The 18,211-nt window shown below is 43.6% G+C and overlaps 1 protein-coding gene across 7 annotated transcripts in view; it reads left to right on the plus strand.

The window, feature by feature from the left end:
* Window positions 1-18,211, plus strand: part of GAS7 (growth arrest specific 7) — a 108,875-nt gene that overhangs the window by 79,025 nt on the left and 11,639 nt on the right. For all 7 annotated transcript variants that reach the window (XR_015703220.1, XR_015703221.1, XM_087750797.1 and 4 more), the window contains 5 exons: window positions 4,542-4,616; window positions 7,881-7,959; window positions 11,994-12,122; window positions 14,122-14,245; window positions 16,653-16,732. Coding sequence is in view for 5 of the 7 variants with exons in the window: in XM_087750797.1 (XP_087606923.1) it covers window positions 4,542-4,616; window positions 7,881-7,959; window positions 11,994-12,122; window positions 14,122-14,245; window positions 16,653-16,732 (487 nt within the window). In the remaining 2 variants the exon portion in view is untranslated. The remainder of the gene's footprint in view (window positions 1-4,541; window positions 4,617-7,880; window positions 7,960-11,993; window positions 12,123-14,121; window positions 14,246-16,652; window positions 16,733-18,211) is intronic.

Genomic DNA, 18,211 nt, shown 5'->3' on the forward strand with positions numbered 1-18,211 from the left:
GTGGGTCCTAATGCCTTTGACGTAATACAGTCCAAGAGACAGTTGCCTCTATGATCCATGAAAAAATGTGACCAGAGGATGCAGGTAGAAGAAAGGACCAGCTGGCAAAGGAAGAATACCATTGAGAAGTAGTCTTGCTAAGCTAGAAGATGAGGAGAAGGCACGCAGAATTGTGATAGCCATTGGCCAGGGAAAAGAGGAGGAAAGCCACTCCAAAGAAAGTAATATATAATGCAATTTGACAGAAACAAAAGAAAGCAGCATTCAAGAGGAAGGGAAAGTTGGTGTGAAATGAGAGAGAGCAAGGCGGGAGCAGCTCTGACACTGGGAAGAGGCATGTTCGTGTCCTCAGTAGAGGAAGAAGTAGGCATGTTACAAAAGAAAAGACAGAAAAGATTCACTGTGTGCTGGAAACAAAGAAGGTTTGGAATTGAGTGTGAAGAGGATCTAGATGGGAGTTATAAAAAGATGAATATATTTTTCTTCTGTTTGGAACAAATGATTCAGGATTGCTCTGCATGGAAAAGGAGGACGGTGTTGAACTGGAGAGGTTACTCATGGAAATGACAGCTCAGGCCATCAGGGGAACCTTTACATTCCCAGCTAAGAGGGAAGAAGTACTGATAAGATTTTCTTGATGACCATCAGGTGGCTCGGGGAATACAAGACCACGTTTAACTAGGGGTTTTCACGTCCAGAAAAATTCTCTCCATCGGTACAACCAGCCTTCTGGAGGTGAGGTTCAGGCAGCTAATAAAAATAGCTTTAAATAGGAAGCTGGGATGAGACGTGATAACCAGATTTCTTCATCAAATGACGAACAACTAACTGAAATTTAGTTTATCAAGTAGATGCTTTTAAAGGAGCTACTTGTAAATAGCAATCTTAGAGTGAGCAATTATGTGTTCGTTCAGTTCTTGTTGACAAAGGCAGGATTATAATACAGACTTTGAATTTTAATAAGACAGACCTCAAGAAAGAGAGGAAAATAATTAGTAAATTGACTGAACTGAAAGATCAAGGATGTGGGTGTGAAAGAAGGAAAGAATTACTTTAAGTCAAAAGTGAAAATATGGTCCAGCATTTGCATTCAAGGAAGCACTCCAAAACAACCAAGAAAATCTGCAGCCTGCCCTGAATAGCATCAGTCTCTCCAAGTGTAACAAGTAGTGTTTTTGTTAGCAAAGGCACACTGTCTTAGGCTTTTGGCCACTTGCTTTTTAATTGAGCTGGGCTATGCTTAGAAAATTTAAATAAATAGCAGATTATTTAACTATATGAAAAGAGAGAAAGGAGGGCAAGCAGGAGAAAGGCTGTAGTGAGTCTGATGGAGGTCTGTCTGGCCCACTGACTTTAATCTGACCGTGGCAGTACTGAGTGCGTCAGAGGAAAAGTGCATGAGAGTCTCTGTCCTCCCAGTGTCCGATAACCAGAAGTTTGGGGATTTCCAGAGCCAGAGTTTGCCTTAGGTCTGCCATGTTCAGCAGATACTTGTAAACACCTTCCACTGTTTGTCTAATCCTTTTGAGTCTTTTTATATTTTCGACCACTGGAACAATTTGTAGCAGACTTCTGCAATTTATGCACTACAGGAAAAGTAATTATGCTTCGGGTGTCTGATAATTTCATTGTTGCCTCCCAATCTGGAGAAGTAGCAGAAAAAGACTCAGAGTCACTGTCTTCACGCAGTGACAGTTGTGTCGATGTCTGTCAGATATCCTCTATCACCTTTTCTCCATGTTCCCCGTGTTGTCTTAATCTATTTAGTTTCTTCTTCCGTGGCAGTCACATCAGATCATCTTTGCCTCCCTTTGTAGCTCTCTAATTTTTCTTCATCCATTATAACATGGTGTGACTGAAACTATTTAAGTGTGGGGACATGAAGTACTTTATTTAAAAAAAAAGGCGTAACAGAGCAGGGAATAAAGATCCAAAGAGCAACTAGAACTAATAAAGTCAAGACAGTATGGGTCAAAATGCACTTATAATCTGTAATGCTTCTGACTACACAGGGAGTGAAATTCTGAAAGTTTTCAAACAAGTTAGTGAAAACAAGAAACTTAGGATTTTTTGTGCGTGAAGCTGGAGTAACTGCGAAACAGCCGTGGGGGTTTCTGGAGGTAGGTCACAAGGCTAAGGAGTCCCTCTGTACTGGTGTGTTGGTGTCTCTCAGTCGGCACAAACAAGGTGTTTATATCGGACAGGGCCAGGAGGCATATTTTTTTCCCTTTTTGAGGTATATCTTCATCTTGTTTTTTAGCTGCTTTTGAGATGTTCAAGGTGTTTTGGCCACAGATGATGACAGGACGGTAGGCTGGGGTGGAACAATTTATGTCTTATAATTGGGACTCTTAAGCAATAATGAATTCACCTTTTTAATGTTATTTTTTATTGTTATTCCTCCTTGCTGAGGCAGTCTGCCCTATTAGTAGTGCCATCCACCTGCAGTACAAGTAACACTTGAAATCCCAGAGCCTGGGCCAAAGCTGGGACCAGTGAGGACCACTTCCAGTGAAGCCAGTGACCTTGCATTTAGGGTGCCATGCTTAGGACAGCCACTGATGGCAGCAGACATAGTGTGCCTTCCGTGTGATTGTGAAAATCATGAGGCTTCCTTTTGTCTTGTTGTGTCTAATACTTCCCCAACTACAGCAGTATCGAGGAAGAACTGCAGAGTTTTTAGGTCCTTATTTTGGCAGCAAACCTTTATGATGGAAGACGGTTATTCCTCTGTTCGTGACGATGAAGGACCGAGACACAGATTTGGTGTGAGTCTGTCTGTATGGGCAGCTTAGAACAGTCAGCAGACCAGCCAGCACCTTGCACACCTACCATCCACAAGTAAATCACTCAAAGGCATCCTTAAGCCAAAATTGAACAGGAATAAAGTTGCACGGTGAAGAACGTAGACTAGAGCTTTGGTTGGGAACTCCTGGTAACTGAGGCAAAAGCAGTGAGCCCTGGCTTTGTGCTGGACACTTGGGTATTTATCTCAGCTCCATTTAGACATTTGCATCTTCCTCATAGTTGACCTATGCTCCCTTTCCAGTCCATAGAAATTGTCGCTTCTGAGACAAGATTAGTCTCATCCTAAAGTAAATATTTAAAGTAGGTCAGGTAAAACGTGCCTGGATAAAGCCCTTTTCATAGTGAGGTCCTAACCACAGTGTAGCCTTTGGTGCTGGACAACTGTATTTCTTGGTCTTGCTACAGCAGGCGTGGGGAGCTGCCTGGTTTTGCTCTCAGGGGAGGAGGAGGAAGAGGACCGCCATGTGCTGGGTGAGGTCTGTGGTTGTACTCTGCCACACTGAGCTGGGTATCACCTTGGGCCTCAGCTACCTGCATCCCACAGGGTGACATCCAGATCATGTTTTCAGCAGCCCACAATATCAGAGCCCTTTTAGCTGGCTCAGGGGACCCCTTTTGTTTCGAATGTGCCATGCATAGCAGCGCTTGCTCAACTAGCTACTGCAAATGGGTGTGCTAAAAATACCCCACCTTCTTCTCACTGGAAGGAGATGGATTTCAAACCAGGTTTTTCCCCTGCTTGTACGTAGTTAGCACAGAATCAGGACTTGCTCCACCTGGGTGCCACGCAGCTCTCTGTTGGCGATGCTCTATTGAGCAAGCTGGTTTGAAAACCAGCAAATAGGCAATTGTTTGCCCTAGCTGGGATCATGTATACCTTGCAAATGTTTCACTAGAACTCAGGGGAGCCAGAGATGGGTTTCAGGCACGATGCACATCACCTCTGAACCAGCAGCTGCTCCTTCCCTCCCTGTTGTGCAATCGGCATTTACCCTTGTCCCCTCGGTCAACAGCTCCACTTGTGCTTCTCCCTGCAGCCGTTCCCATAGTGGCTGTGTGCCAACAGCTTCCCTCTTCTGCACCCCCACCGCTGGCAAGCTCAGATGCTGTTCCCGGTGTGGTGCTGCTGAGTGAATGGAGAGAAGGACAGGGCAGTGGGTGGGATGGGCGAAGGGCAGGGGCTGCACTACCACGGGTTGGTGACAGAAGCCCCTGCCACGTCTTCACCAACTTTGTTGTCTGTAACAGGGCGCAGGAAGCAGTCAGTGTCCCTAGCAAAGGTGCAGTCCAGCACCCCAAACCTCATTTGGGTTTCTCCTGTATCGCTGCATTCCTTCCTCTTCACTTCAGGGATGTGCGACCTCACGTTTAGCAGCAGACTGAAACATATGCTTCTCAAGTGAGCCCAGCTTTGCAGACAGTCCATGTTGCACAGTAGAAACACTTTGTCCTTGTTATTTGCTCTCCAGAACTGTAGCTTTTTCTTCTAATTTTATCGCACATGCTGTCCTGCATATATCCCTGCTCTTGCCATTGCATTTTTAGCATATGGAGGGGAGAGATGGATCCTGAAAATGGCGCTGCCAAGCCCTGGAAACTGAAAGGAAAATTCCTGTGGCAAGATCTATTAAAATGCAGAGAATTTCTTTAAATTATGTGTGTGGGTTTCTGCCTTAAAGCTTACTTACTGCTGTCTTTTTATTTTATCTCTGTGTGTGTGTGTGTGAGTGTAGGATAAAGATTGAGGAGGAATATGCTAAGAACCTGTCCAAACTGTCTCAGAATTCCTTGGCTGCTCAGGAAGAAGGGTAAGTGTGTCTCGGTGACTTTTGCAGAAGACAAGAATTTTAACGTAAAAGGCATTCCTCCCACACAGGTACATGTATTTTTCCTGAGCTCTCCCATTGAGTAGAGATTTGTTTGGCTTGGCATCCTGTGTGTGTTGAGAAAGGTAGAATTGCTTTGGAATAGTTTTCTCTTGAAGATGTTCATGGTAAATTTTTAAGAATATCTGCATAAAACCTTGCATTTGCAATAATGTGTTTATGCTATCCTTGTTCTAGCCAGCACTAGTTCCTTTAAGGATTAGCATGTATAAGTACTAAATTACTTTGAATATGGAAGGAAATATGGAATATATGTACTGCTGATAGTAGATCTGTAAGGTCAGGCCAGTAGAATTGGAGCAGCACAGACAGAGGGAGAAGAAGTCTCTTCTCATCTTGGGTCTGGCCCTCACAGAAAAGCAGCAGATTGTTCCTTAGTTACAGCATGTTCACACTTTGGAAGTTATTAAGAAGGTATTAGGCAATGCACTTCAGACTGGATTGCAATTCTTCAGCAATAATGAAAAGACACCACTCCTGAAGGGTAAGAAGTTGGTAGCTTTGTCTGTTCCAACACAAACCCTCTAAGCACTGAAAGCCAAGGTTGGAAATGACTGTCCTCACCCTAGTTCTGACACAGTGTGTTTCTACTGGCAGTGAAGCTCCACAAGGTGTTTGCTCAGCTTCCAGTAGGCAAGGACAGAAATTGCAAGAGGGTAACTAGGCCTTCTCTGAGCACCTACAATGACGATGGGTTCTGTTCTTCTTTCCCATTAGGGGTGGCTGTTAACCTGCTCCTAGCAGAGCTAAAACCGCTTTCTTCCACACCCCTCCCACTTTCTCCTACCCCCAGTAGGAGAAGGGGGGAATGCCTGAAAAAACGAAGGGGAAGGAGACTAGGGGAGAGTAGATGAAAAGAGAGGGAATGAGGACCAAAGCATAACAAATGTTGAAGTAGGGAGCTGAAGGGGGGACAGAGCAGAGGGCAGAGAGCTAGGAACACTGCCTGGTGGTGCTCTGCCTGGAGAGGTGGCAAGATGAGGGAATGGAAGGTGCTGTGGTGGCCAAACTGGCTAGGACCAGGAAGAGACTAGTGAGAAGATCCTGGTTATTGGTGAGGCCCAGGAAAGGGAAAAATTCCATTTAAAAAAGTGAGGGAGGGATAGCAGCCAACAGGAGGATCTGAAGGAGCCAGAAGTGGGACTGCAGCCTAGCACACTCACAGTAAACATTCACCAGGATCTTCCTCTCATTTCTGAGAAGGTGTGAGTCAGGGGACCCCATGAACTGCTCTGTGCACACACCAGTTACCACTGCTGGTTTCGTATTCCACAGAACATTTTGAGCTTTGCTGTCCAGCGGTCTCTGGAATTGACACAAAGTATGGGCTGTCCCTCCAGGGTCCTTGCCCTCCTCTGGGGGTAAGAAGACCCACCATCATGTATGGGAGTGGGACATGAGGGTGATGAGATGGGACCGATTTGTGGTATCAGGATGGTTCTGTCCAAGTTTCTGTGAGTACAGTGCTGCTGCACGTACACAGAAGGTGATACAATCCATGGTCATTTAAGTCATTGTGGTTGGATAAGAGAGGCAGAAGATGCTTAGCAGGCTGAAATGCCTTTTTTACTTAAATAGATCAGATAAAATAGTACCAGTGAGAACTAGACAGTGGGAGGAGACCTCAGGGTGGGACTAGGGAAGGAGAAGAGTTGGGAGCACTTACGTAGGTGAAACAATCTCAGGTTGTTTAGCTGTGATGAACACCATACTTGAGGACTCAACTCATTGGAGCAACGTCAGAGTTTACAGATCATTATTTTGAAATTGCAGATGACAAGCAGTTTTTCAGGCTACCAGGAAGGGACAAATATGACTATCTTTGAAAAGGGGGTGAGGGAGAGAGAGAGAGAGAAGGATCCGGGAAATTGTAGATCAGTCAGCTTTATGTAACCTGTGCAAAGTGGTAGAATAAGGCATCAAGCTTTCTAGAAGCACTCAGCGGAAAGCTAAGGTGATGAGCAATTATTGAGGATGCATACAGAACAAACAATGTCAAACCAACCTAAATTCCTCCAGTGATGGAAGAACAGAAGAAGTCAGTATCGTAGCTCTTAATTTAGTATAGCTTTTTGCAATGGGAGATTCTTGCAGGCAGGTAAGAGAAATGTGGCCTAAATAAAGCCTAAGGTGCAAAACTAGGTAAGAAATCATACCCACTACTTAAAAAAAGTAAAGTGCAGAAAGTAGCTATGGAGTGAGATCCCATGAGGTTCGTCCCAAGTCCAGATTTTTTTCAATGTTTTTGTTAATAACTTATGATAGAATAAATAATGGATTTACTGTAATCAGAGATGAGACAAAGCTAGGAGGGATGGTGCATACAATTTGAAGAAAAGATTGCGCTTCAGAATTATTTTTTTAAACTAGAGAAGTGAACTGAAAAAAATTAAGATGCATTTCAATGAGGACAAAGTACCAGGTTTTATACTTTCACAGGATGTGAAAGATACAGTTACATAACGGTTTGTGGGAGAAGGATCTGGCTGTAGTGAATCACAAGCTTATTCATCAACAACTTCACGCTGTTGTCTAAAAAAGCAATCATCCTGAGATATGTAGAAGAAAGAGTGTCTGATACAAAATAATCTGTTACCAGTTTAGCAACTGGAAGACCTCTGCTGGGAGATGGTGTAGTTTTGGTTAGGACGCATTAAGAGGAATCTAGGCTGTTGGAGAGGGTCTGGAGGAGCGTACCTAAACTGCCGTCGTCTGGAAAATAATTTGTCTGAAGGAAAAAGAAGGTGGAGAAAAGACCTGGTAATTTTCGAATACTGAAAGGCTTCTCCGAGGACAAGTAGAATAATCTATTCACCAAAGGTAGGGTGTGAAGTAGAAGAGGCAATGGGAAAACTGCATTGATGAAGATCTATTTTAAGGATTAGAAAAGAAAAACATTGTTGTGGTAAGGATAAGAAACTGAAGTATCTTGCTTATGGAGACTACATCTCTGTAACTGGAGATCATTATGAACAGTGTTTTCAAAGATCTGCTACATACAATGCAAATATAATTCTGCCTTGGTCACAGAGATCAGTTATCTTCTCAGATTCCTGCTATCACTGTTCCATGATTTTGCTGAGTATGATGTGGTACAAAGCATTGTGCCTTATCTATCTGATGGATCTCGCTGGGAGGATGTGCAGAAGACAGGGCATTGCTAACTGTCGCTCTGTGTTCTTTCAGCACATTAGGAGAGGCTTGGGCTCAGCTAAAGAAGAGTCTAGCTGACGAAGCAGAGGTTCATCTCAAATTTTCTTCTAAGGTAAATAGTTCTTCCTTTCGCAAAGATTTTTGCCCTGTAATTGATGTGGATCTCACTTCAGTGCTTGTGGGTGGGAAAAATACACAAGCATATAGTACAAATTTAGAAGAATTAATAAGTTGGTGAACAAACTTATAGAAATTCTGTCCGTTCTTCCTGCCAAAATCATAGTTTATTTAATTTACCTGATGAGTAAGTTAAAACATATCTAGCCTTAATTTTTCATAAAAAAGAAGGAAAACTGATTCTAGTGGTTATTTACCTAGGGCTCTAAGTTCCAGCCTGTTCAAGTGAATTTACCTAGAGCTTGTACAGATTACTTCTGTAGAGGAAGAAATGAAAAATAATATTTGGCTTCTCAACAAGAATCTAATGTATCTGTCTGGAAGGAAGAAAACCAGGACTCTGACTTCTTGGTATTGTTAGCCTTTCTCAAAAGTGCACTGGAAATTACTTGGTTTTATTTTTGGATCTTCTCTCAAGTGATGCCCAAGGAGATTTCTTGAACAAATTATGGTATTTATCTGGTTTTTTCCACCACACGTGACATACTCTTGTGGCCTGTTGCATTATGTTAACCTCTGTGGGTGATCAAGTTCAATACAGTGGCAGATATCTCAGCACAACAGCCATGTTCTGGAGGAAAATTATAGCTCTGCACTGTTTGTAAGCGATTATGCAGAGGTTACTCAGGCAACCAGCTGCTGCCTTGGTAACCCGCTGCTCTGCTTCGAACTTCTACTTCAGGGCTGTAATTAGTGAAATACTTTTTGCTCCCCGTTGTTCTCCTGTATTGTTTTCCAAGAGGAAGAAATGCACCCTGGAGCGGTGTGTGCGTGTAGGCAGGCAATGTATAGGGGCTCTTTAATTATTTTACTTTTCCTTAAACCATGCACAGAAACTCCTGTAGCATCCTCAGCTCTCCCCACTGTTCCTGTACCTGCTTTGAGAGTTCCTAGTTCAGGCTTTCTTTTATTAACAGAATAGGTTTTCAAATGTATTGATTATTGCTATTACTTTCAGAGAAGTTATTCTTAGAAGTATTTATATTTCTTGTTGATAGTCGAATGAAACCAGTCCGTGCTGGTGCGAGCAGTCAGTACAGCGCAGAGCACACCAAGAACATTGAAACATCAGCACCAGCCATGAAGACATTGAAAAACTTCTGTGACAGTCCTTCATGGCACTGTTGCATTAGGGGTCATGAACAGATGGGAGAAGGTGACAGCGCTCTTGCGGCACTTGGAACATAAAATATTATTACACTACTAATGCCTGTACAGACTGGCATGGCAGCTGTAGATACATGCACAGGAGGGGTCCTTCAAGAAGGCTGTCATGGCATTAAACCTCCATTCCCCTCTTCTCCATTATCCCTCACTGAGGTCCAGGAGGTGAGTTCTGCTGGAAGAGAAGATGCACATGTGTTGTACTAGTTGAAGTCATGGTGGGCTGGCCTGGATATGATGGTGTGTTACCAGCCACTCTGGAAATGGTGCTGATGCAGCAAAGGAAAAATAAGTACTTGTGAAATCAGAGGAATTTTTGAAGTGTGGTTTCCAATAACTCAGCTGTGTAGTTTCTCCAGCATCTCATACTATGCTTAAGCCTATGCCTCTGTCTTTCTGCCTAAGACTCTACCATAGCGGTACAGAGATCCAGGGTCTCCATCCTCTACCTGATAACTTCTCTTGGCAAACTTCTTGAGATTTCAAGTCCTTTGTCACATCTCACTCATTCAGTGATGGGTAAATATCAGAGTTGTCTGTATGCACTGGTGCTTTAAATCTCTTCATCTTAGGAAAGTAGTTTATGGTTTTTTTTTTCATCTATTGCATGCATTTGAAGGTCTTTTAGCAAGATCTTCCAGCAAAAAAAAAAAAAAAAGAAAAAGGAAAAAGTATGGGCAACTATAATGCAACATTTAAAAGCCTGGGTCAGTCACATGTGAGTCTGTTTTAATAGCTTATGGTGCCTCTTGCAAGATGGAAGTTCAAGGAGGATAATGATGCTAGAGGATGGATGACTGCCTGAACTCAGAATTCCACTTCTTTGATTCCCAGAACACAAAACTGAAGAAAGCAGTTGCCTTGTTTGCATTTTTAGCCTCCTGGTAATGCATTTCCTATCTTTATGAGGATCTGAGAATTTCCTGTCCCATTATGAACCGTGTGAAATAAACAAATATCTTTACTTTCTGTTAGGCAAGTAGAACTACCAGTGAAATGCCCTCCTGTTTGGTGTGTCCTTGGCCGTGGGGATTTTTATAAGGGTTTTCACAGCACTGCCTCTTTCATGAGATAGGTCAGGTTGCCACCTCTTCCACTGAGGATGACTGATCCATGTTGGGTCGTTTACTCAGGTTAATCTGTTTATTAATGGAGCAGTCTGAAGAGCATGCAGACTGTTTAGCTACTCCAGACTCAGTTGGACACAGACATCTCTATCAATTGTAATATGTTGCCTCTAGTATTCACTGAAGCCATCCTGAACTTCTCTCTGTTCCAGTTCTTCTTTCGTTGAGCACTGACAATGCTCCTGGCACAGCTATCGGTTTGTACCTCTGTTCTTGAGTTTGTGTAACCATGCTGGACCACAGAGTTGTGAACAGGTCTTTATTAGCTTGCCTAGGGCCATCCTGATGAGACTGTCATAAAAATATTGTCCAGAATTTTCTAGTGCAACCCGCCCCCCCCAGTCAGAGCAGGACTATCACCCACAGCATATCAAGCCAGCTACATCTTTGTCTAGCAGAGTCTTGAATATCTCTAAGGACAGAGATTTCACGACCTCTCTGGTCAACCTGTTCCAGTGCCCAGCTACCATTCTGGTGATTTTTCTTTTTTAAATTACATTCAACCTGGACCTCCCAAAGCCCAGTTGTCTGTTGTGACATTGCCTGGCCCTACTAAGAAGAATTTTGCTCTGTTACCCTTGCAGCTGACCTTCAGATGCTGTAGGCCATACTAGATCACCATGGTGCCAGTCTTCATCTGCCTAAACAAGCTCTGCTTTAGACTTGTTTAACCTCTCTAGGATGTGTGCTGTAGGGCCTTGGCTGTCTTTGTAGCCTCTCTCCATTAAACGGCTGTACTAAGCTTGAATGATGTTTCCTTGTCCATTAAAATAACACTGGAGAAAGGATGAAGATACTTGCTTTCAGGGAGTATTTGATACTGCTCCACTGTGAGCCATGTTAGGTGATCGTGGACCCAACTCGCCTGCGTTGATGGAGTCCAGCATCCCCGCAGGAGGGACAATAAGAAAGAAGTATTTGGTTGCTTCTGGGGAGGTGAAATATCTATATCCCTTCAGAGCGCATTTTCTAGATGTCAAAACTCTATCAGAAGGCCAAACAGCAATATGATACAAACTCTGTTAGAGTTGAGTATTACCGACTGTCAAGTCCTGCTTGTAAGAGATCAGTCACATGTGCAGTCTTGATGGATCTCTCCTGAGTTCAGTTCAGTGGTTTCTTTCTGCTACTTAAGAGTTTCAACTAAATACTCGGACTTCTCTTCAGGCTCCCTTATACTTCACAGAAATAAATAAAATGTGCCTTTATTGAGTCTCTTCACTATACAAGAAATGCAGGCGTGTTGCCACAGTCCACTGACTCACCTTATTGCAGTCAGGGTTAGCGGCTTTTGTTTGTGTACTTTTTTTTTAAGCAAGTTGCATCAGTTAGGCCAGAATCAGAGCACCTCAAGTAGTGCTCTGGATGTTGCCTGCAGTTGGATCTTGCGTGTGAGAAGAGAGATACGATTTAATGGGGCGAGAGGAAGACAAGATTTCTGTCCTTTTGCTCCCTTCAGTAAATATTCTCTTAACAGAGCTGTCCTGCGAAGAGCTGAGTTTTGCAGTAGCTTCACTCAGAGGTCTCTTGGGGAAGAGAAGCGTTGCTGTATGCCATTGCCTTTGGCTGCGGTCTGTGTATTGTTTCCTCTCTGTCCTGAGCTCTGCTCAGCAGAAGAGCCAGGAATTACTGCCCGGCTCCTCATTATTGCCATTTCTTCCTTTGTTTTCATTACCAGCTTCAGAGCGAGGTAGAGAAACCCCTGCTCAACTTCAGAGAGAACTTTAAGAAAGACATGAAGAAGTGCGACCACCATATTGCAGACTTACGGAAGCAGCTGGCCAGCCGCTACGCAGCAGTTGAAAAGGTGGGAGCAGAGAACAAACTGGAGAGTTTATGAGGTACTGCTGGTTTGGACAGAAAAGCAGCTGCCCTGTGAAGTTTCTGTTCTGCCACAAAGAACCACAAAGGTTTTTGCTGAGTGCTTTCTGCTGTTAGTTATGCTTTGCCAGGCCCCTGATGTGGTTTGCTGCTTAGCTGAGATTTGGGAAATGGGGCTACAGGCAGGGCTAATGCGTTACTGCTGAACGGGCTTTTTGTTTCATCCTCCCCTTCCCAATTTGGGGCAATATATTTCTGATACATTTGATGAAATGTGTGCATCTGGAAGTCACATTTGTTGCCCTCAAAATGTAAAAAACCTTGCCTTAGAATAGCAGCAGGGTCAGGCCAAAGACGCATCTGGCTCAGTATCCTCTTGTGCAGTGGCCCAAAGCAGATGGCCAAGGAGAAACCGGCACAGCAACTCACAAACCCTCTCCCAGTTCCCATTTTCTGTGCCTCGCAGCAAACATCCTCACCTGAAAAAACCAAACATCAGCAGCACCCGAGTATCAGGGGCTGTTTTAACATGACCATCCAGTAGGTAGGTTGTGATTTAGGGAGGGTTATACCCGCAAGAAGTGCTCTCTTAGCAGCAGCTGGCAGGAAATGGGACACCCATGCCTTGGCTGCCAAGATGCTTATGCCAAACGGTATCCTCATGCGGTTTGCTCTTGCGTGTAAGTTGGAAAGGAAAATACCATGCCCAGTCAACCCAGAAGGTTGGTTGGGCTTTCATGGAAGATCAGACTGCACGTGAGAAAGTTCTCCCAGGGACAGAATTGTTGCAGGATACACAAGGTTATTAGACTGTATGTGCGCAGGGAAGGCATTTTTTCTGCAAAACAGTAAGTTCTTTACAGTCATATCTGCAAAGAAACACAGTCCTCAGTAGGGATATTGAAAAGAATGAATTAAAATAGCCTTGAGAAGAAGGAATTAAAGAAAGGGAAAAGCCGTGCCTGCAGCGTGCCTGATGAAGTACACAGCTTCTCACCAGATTGCTTTCCTGCAGCTCCCTCTTGCGTCCCGCCGAGCCAAGCACAGGGTCTTTGGAACTGCAGGTTGAGAAAGTTAAGTAATGCCTCAAGAGCGTTGTAACTTGCAGGCTGGTGTGACTGTAGAAAACTGCAAGGTGCTAACAAGACGTAACCATCCAAACTTAGTTTTAAACACCGTAACTGGATAAAGAACAAATGTGGCCTGTTTTATAACAAGGCCGTGCAAAACAAGTTATTTTTATTTTGTGTATTTAGGCAATCTCAACAAATGAGGTGACAGCATGCATATGTGGTAATGACGTTTATTTGTTAAGACACTTTACTGATTTGCCTGTACATGTTCAGTAATGATACTGATAAATCAGGTTTTAAAAACCTGGAAAACTTTAAAGTAATTTAAATAATCAGTTGTAACCAGGTCTCAGGTTGTTGATTTCTACAGTGCGAACTGATGTTGTCATGACCCTGAATTACTTTTTCTGAAATAATTCTAGAAGTTCCTATTGTTAGAGTTTCTGATAAGTGTATATTGAATCCAGAAGGTACATAAAAATAGATTTTGTAAGTTACTTGAAATTCTTTCAACGATTCAGGTCCTAAGAAAAGCAAATGGAAGAAGTGTCTTGGTGATGCTGGTTAAGACATTTAGAAGAAGCTCCCGCTCCCCTTTCTTCTAGAAATAGTGAGAAAGTTGCTAAGAAACATGAAAGTCTGATGATGCCTTTTGTACTGTGCCTTTCTCAGAACCTATGAAGAGTTCAGATGCTTTTGTGATTTGTTGGTGACAACTTCTGTATGGTGGTAGGACACTTCTTTGAACACCACATGGTGTCCTAAGAACTTGAATCCCAGTTAGGACCCTGTTTTATGCAGAGTCCCTGACTTCTTACTGACAAATACTTGTGTGAAGGAGTCATACATGGCTGAAAGCAGCTGGCAGCTCTTTTCCTCTAAAACGTGTGACTCTTCTTTAATTGCTCCAAGGCCCGGAAAGCCTTGACAGAGAGACAGAAGGATCTGGAAATGAAAACGCAGCAGCTAGAGGTGAAGCTCAGCAACAAGACAGAAGAGGAAATTAAGAAGGCGAGACGGAAGTCCACTCAGGCGGGTGAGTACCTGTGTCTGGCAGCGGCTGGAGGCGAGTGCAGCCCCACGGACGGCAGGAACACGATGGGATGCCACTGCCTGTCCACCTGTGTGTTTCTTGTTTTTCAGTATTGTAGCTACAAAGTGAACCATGCTACCAATCTGTTTGGTGTTAAATCCTCTGAGGAAACAAGCCCAGTTTTTCCGAGTCAGATGTCACAAAATGATGATTTTGATAATTGGGGTGAGAACAGTAAAAGGAGGGTGAATTGTCCTTTTGTTTTGTGAAAGTGTGCTGAGATAACTGAATGTGAAACTTTCAAAGTCAGATTCAAAGAAGCTCAGCTGAGGATGTTTCTTCCTTAAATCATAGTTCCTTCCTTGGTTCTTTCCTAAATCACAGTCACCCACAACTATGTGGGTGCCTATTATGCTTCCTATTACTGTCTTTTTCCTTGAAAGTGAACTTTTTGTCTTTTTTCCACTGCTACTCAGTGATTAAAATAATTTCTTTTCAAGGCATACTGAGGATACAGTAGTGTGTTCTATAGTGTACTGAGGATACAGCTACTTGATGTGACCTGCGTGTGTTTTACAGAGGCTCAAACCGCTTCTCCAGGATCCACCAGGAACTGTCTGTCTTGAAATCTGCAAAGCTGATACATGCAGCTCTGTTAGTACCTTGGCTGAAAATATGTTTTAACTAGGGCTTCCATGTTTTGTCCCTTCATAGATCCATTCCTTGGCAGAGTGGTCCTTCATAGCTCTGAAGCTTTTAAAACTTCAGGATGGCCTGTCTGAGTTTTGAGGAGACTGAGAGGAGTCAGTCATGGTGTGACCACAGGTATTAGCGACAGGAGGCTCCATGAGAGATGCTCTTCAACCGTCTGCAAATTCACAGCCTCTCTGTGTTCTCTTGGGTCCCCAGAAATTGTTTGTAATAGATATTTACTGAACAAGCAAGGGAGAGCTGAAGATCAGATGGGAGTAACCCAGAGTTTGGTGTGAGTCTCCCCATCGCTCCCCCCACTTGGTGCCACTGTTACGGTGCGTGGCAGGGGAGGACTTGCCCCATCCCTGCAGGTACTGCTGCCCAGCTGGGCTGCTTGCGATGCGCACAGCAGCAGCATGTAGTGATCTAGCTTTGAAATGAGGCCTGCTGCAAGTGGATGGTAGGACTAGAGAGCTCTAGACCAGAGCCCTTCTACGATCCCACCGGTTACTGATACGTGGCGTTGCTTTCTGCTCCTATGGGTTGTTCATGTGTTTCATGGCTTTCGTGTTCCTGGCTGTACAGTGGCTCAGATTCACGTGGATGGGTGGAGGATAACCCCAAGTCAGATAGCTCCCGAGGAGCCTCCTGGAGTGTGAGAGCCATTAGTTTGGACTTGTCATGTCATTAGACATCCCCCGTCTGGGTGGATAAGCTTATTGCTGAGCTTTAAGCCATGAATCCTGGTTTCTTCGTAGAGTTTGGTTGCCACCCTAAGTTCTAAGTCCATGAGAGACTTCCAGATGCATTTACTTCTTTGACACTTGTTTGGTCTATGGAGTCCTGTTCTTAAAGCTTGATTTGTTCCTGGTTTATGTATAAACACCTTTTTGCACCAAAAAGAACAGGATGAATTTGAGCCTGGACCTAGGCATCAAACCATTAGGGAAAGTGTAACTGAGCCTCAGTTGAAGAAGAAAGAGAATTTACTGGCTGGAAACCAATAATCTCTGAGACATGCCTTCCAGATTTTCCACCCACCTTTCCCTGTCTGTCAGAGCAGAGTCCTGCAACAAAGGAAAAATTGAAATAATCGCAGCTTATTGTGTTACTGCCCCGAACGTGGGAGGAAGCCAGAGCTTGACTGGAATCGTGCATCTTCAGAGGCTGGAGAATGCATGAGTGTGCAGCTGGGTCAAGGTTGCAAATAAGTGTCCCTTGATCTCAGACAGCTTGAGCCTGACGCTTCACTCCCATTTTAAACAGACCCGTCTTAGAATGCAGTCTCACCTACAGAGTGCTACCCTGCAGCTGCTCAATAACTTGTTACTATTGATTTCTCATTTTAATTATTTTATTTTTCAGATATGACTTTCTGTCTATGAGATTTTTTTTAACTGAAGTAACTTGCTTTCATAGTTCTTGGCATTTTGTAATATATTACTTAATGCTCATATTTTCCTTTTGAAAATCTTGTCTTTCCCCCTCATTCTTTCTCACCCCAATCACCTGAGCTTTTGCCACACATCAAGTGCATGCATTTTGTTGAAATGTTGTTGCGTCTAACAAATGCCAGGTAACGGAACTGCCTTCAGCTCCACCAGGACTGACCTTCAAACCCTTTGGGTCTGTCTACAAAACCTGAACTGCGATTTCTTTCGAAGCGCCCTAACACCGCCTAGAGAAGACTAATGTGTTGCTATTTTGAACTTCTCAGGAGATGACCTGATGCGCTGTGTGGATCTTTACAATCAAGCCCAGTCCAAGTGGTTTGAGGAAATGGTGACCACCACTCTGGTATGTAACTGTAGCATCTCACATGTATAACAGTGCAAAACTGGAATAGCGTACAACATTCATCACTCATAGCTAGTTGCAGTGCAAAGCGGTGGGAAAAACTGGGTGATGAATCTCCCATTGTATTTCCCATTCTCAGTTCTAAGAAAAACTCATATCATTAGTGGAAGGAAGAAATAATTGTTTCATTGCAGAAGGCATTAAACCAGTTCAGGGCTGCTTAGGGGCCAGAACACTGGAATTGTCCCCAGGAAGGATGAAGTAATGCACACGGAAGACATGGAAAAACATGTGATAAATCACTGAATCCATTTGTACATTAATGAATTTTTGTATTCCATGGTTTTACAATTTCTTCAGGGGTATTGCCAGCTCAGAAGAGGCATGCTTTAATTACCTATTGTTCTGCTTCTCTGAAGATAACACAGCTCACAGTATTCCCCCTAAGGGCGTATACCTTTGCGGTTAGTCACCAAGATGCCAAGATACAGCTTTGATGTGCTGTATTCCTTGAAATACCTGTACTTTGGCTTTAGGGCTCCTCCCTCATGTCATTCCTTAGAGCCCTTCTGGACAAGGGCCAATTGCTTTCAAAAGTGGGAAATAAAACTGTCTTTTGCATGTATTTTTCTCATTGGACAAACACAAAACTGTAAACTCCTCCTAATAAGAAGCAGGATAATAAATTGCTCAGCATTTGGAAGTGTGTCAGTGCAATATTTAAACTACAGTAAATAAATAAAGGCAGATGGATGAGTGGAAAACCAGGAGGCAGATATCTTCCCAAAAGCAGAACAAGAGAGAAAAAATTGGCTGTTCCTATACATAAGGGATGTGATTCTCCTCTCACTGACCATCAGTGCCACTGTGTCCCCATACGGCCAGGTTATGTTAGCTGCATATTTGCTCCTGGAGAAGTGCAACTCAGAAGTGCTCTAGTAGTAGCTCAAGAGGGAAGTCATAGCCTGCGGGCTGCCCAGCAGATCTGTCAGTTGTGAAACTCAGACTGAGAAGCATTTGAAGGTAAGGCATACAAGAATATAAAATCTAAATTGACAAACGGTCTGCATCTGATCAGCTCAGATACAGATTAGATCACACGCAATACAAAGTTGAGAGACTCAAGGTCTAAAGATTTGTTTTTCCTTGCATACCTTCCTCCCTGAAGTTTCTAGTGCAGATACAATGCACATTCTGTGTATGGCGTGCTTGCCAGCACTAGCACGCTGGCTTCTGTGCTCTGGCCCTGCACACCTATGCCCTAAGTAAAGGAGTCTTAGTTCAAAGTGGGCCATTCATCAACCAGCAACAGCAATAGGAGCTCAGTCTGTTTCAGTCTTGTCCATACCATAAGCTCCTTTGCTCTTCTTCCTCCCCAGGCAGATAGTCTGCCGCCTGAGATTTTTGTGCTGTAATGAAGGATCTGTTTCCCGGAAGGCATTTAACAAATTGCAGATAGCACAGGGAAGGCAATGTAGC

Source organism: Nipponia nippon, unplaced genomic scaffold (genome assembly GCF_047370975.1).
Source record: "Nipponia nippon isolate SJK-2023a ecotype South Korea unplaced genomic scaffold, ASM4737097v1 scaffold_14, whole genome shotgun sequence".
NCBI lineage: Eukaryota > Metazoa > Chordata > Aves > Pelecaniformes > Threskiornithidae > Nipponia > Nipponia nippon.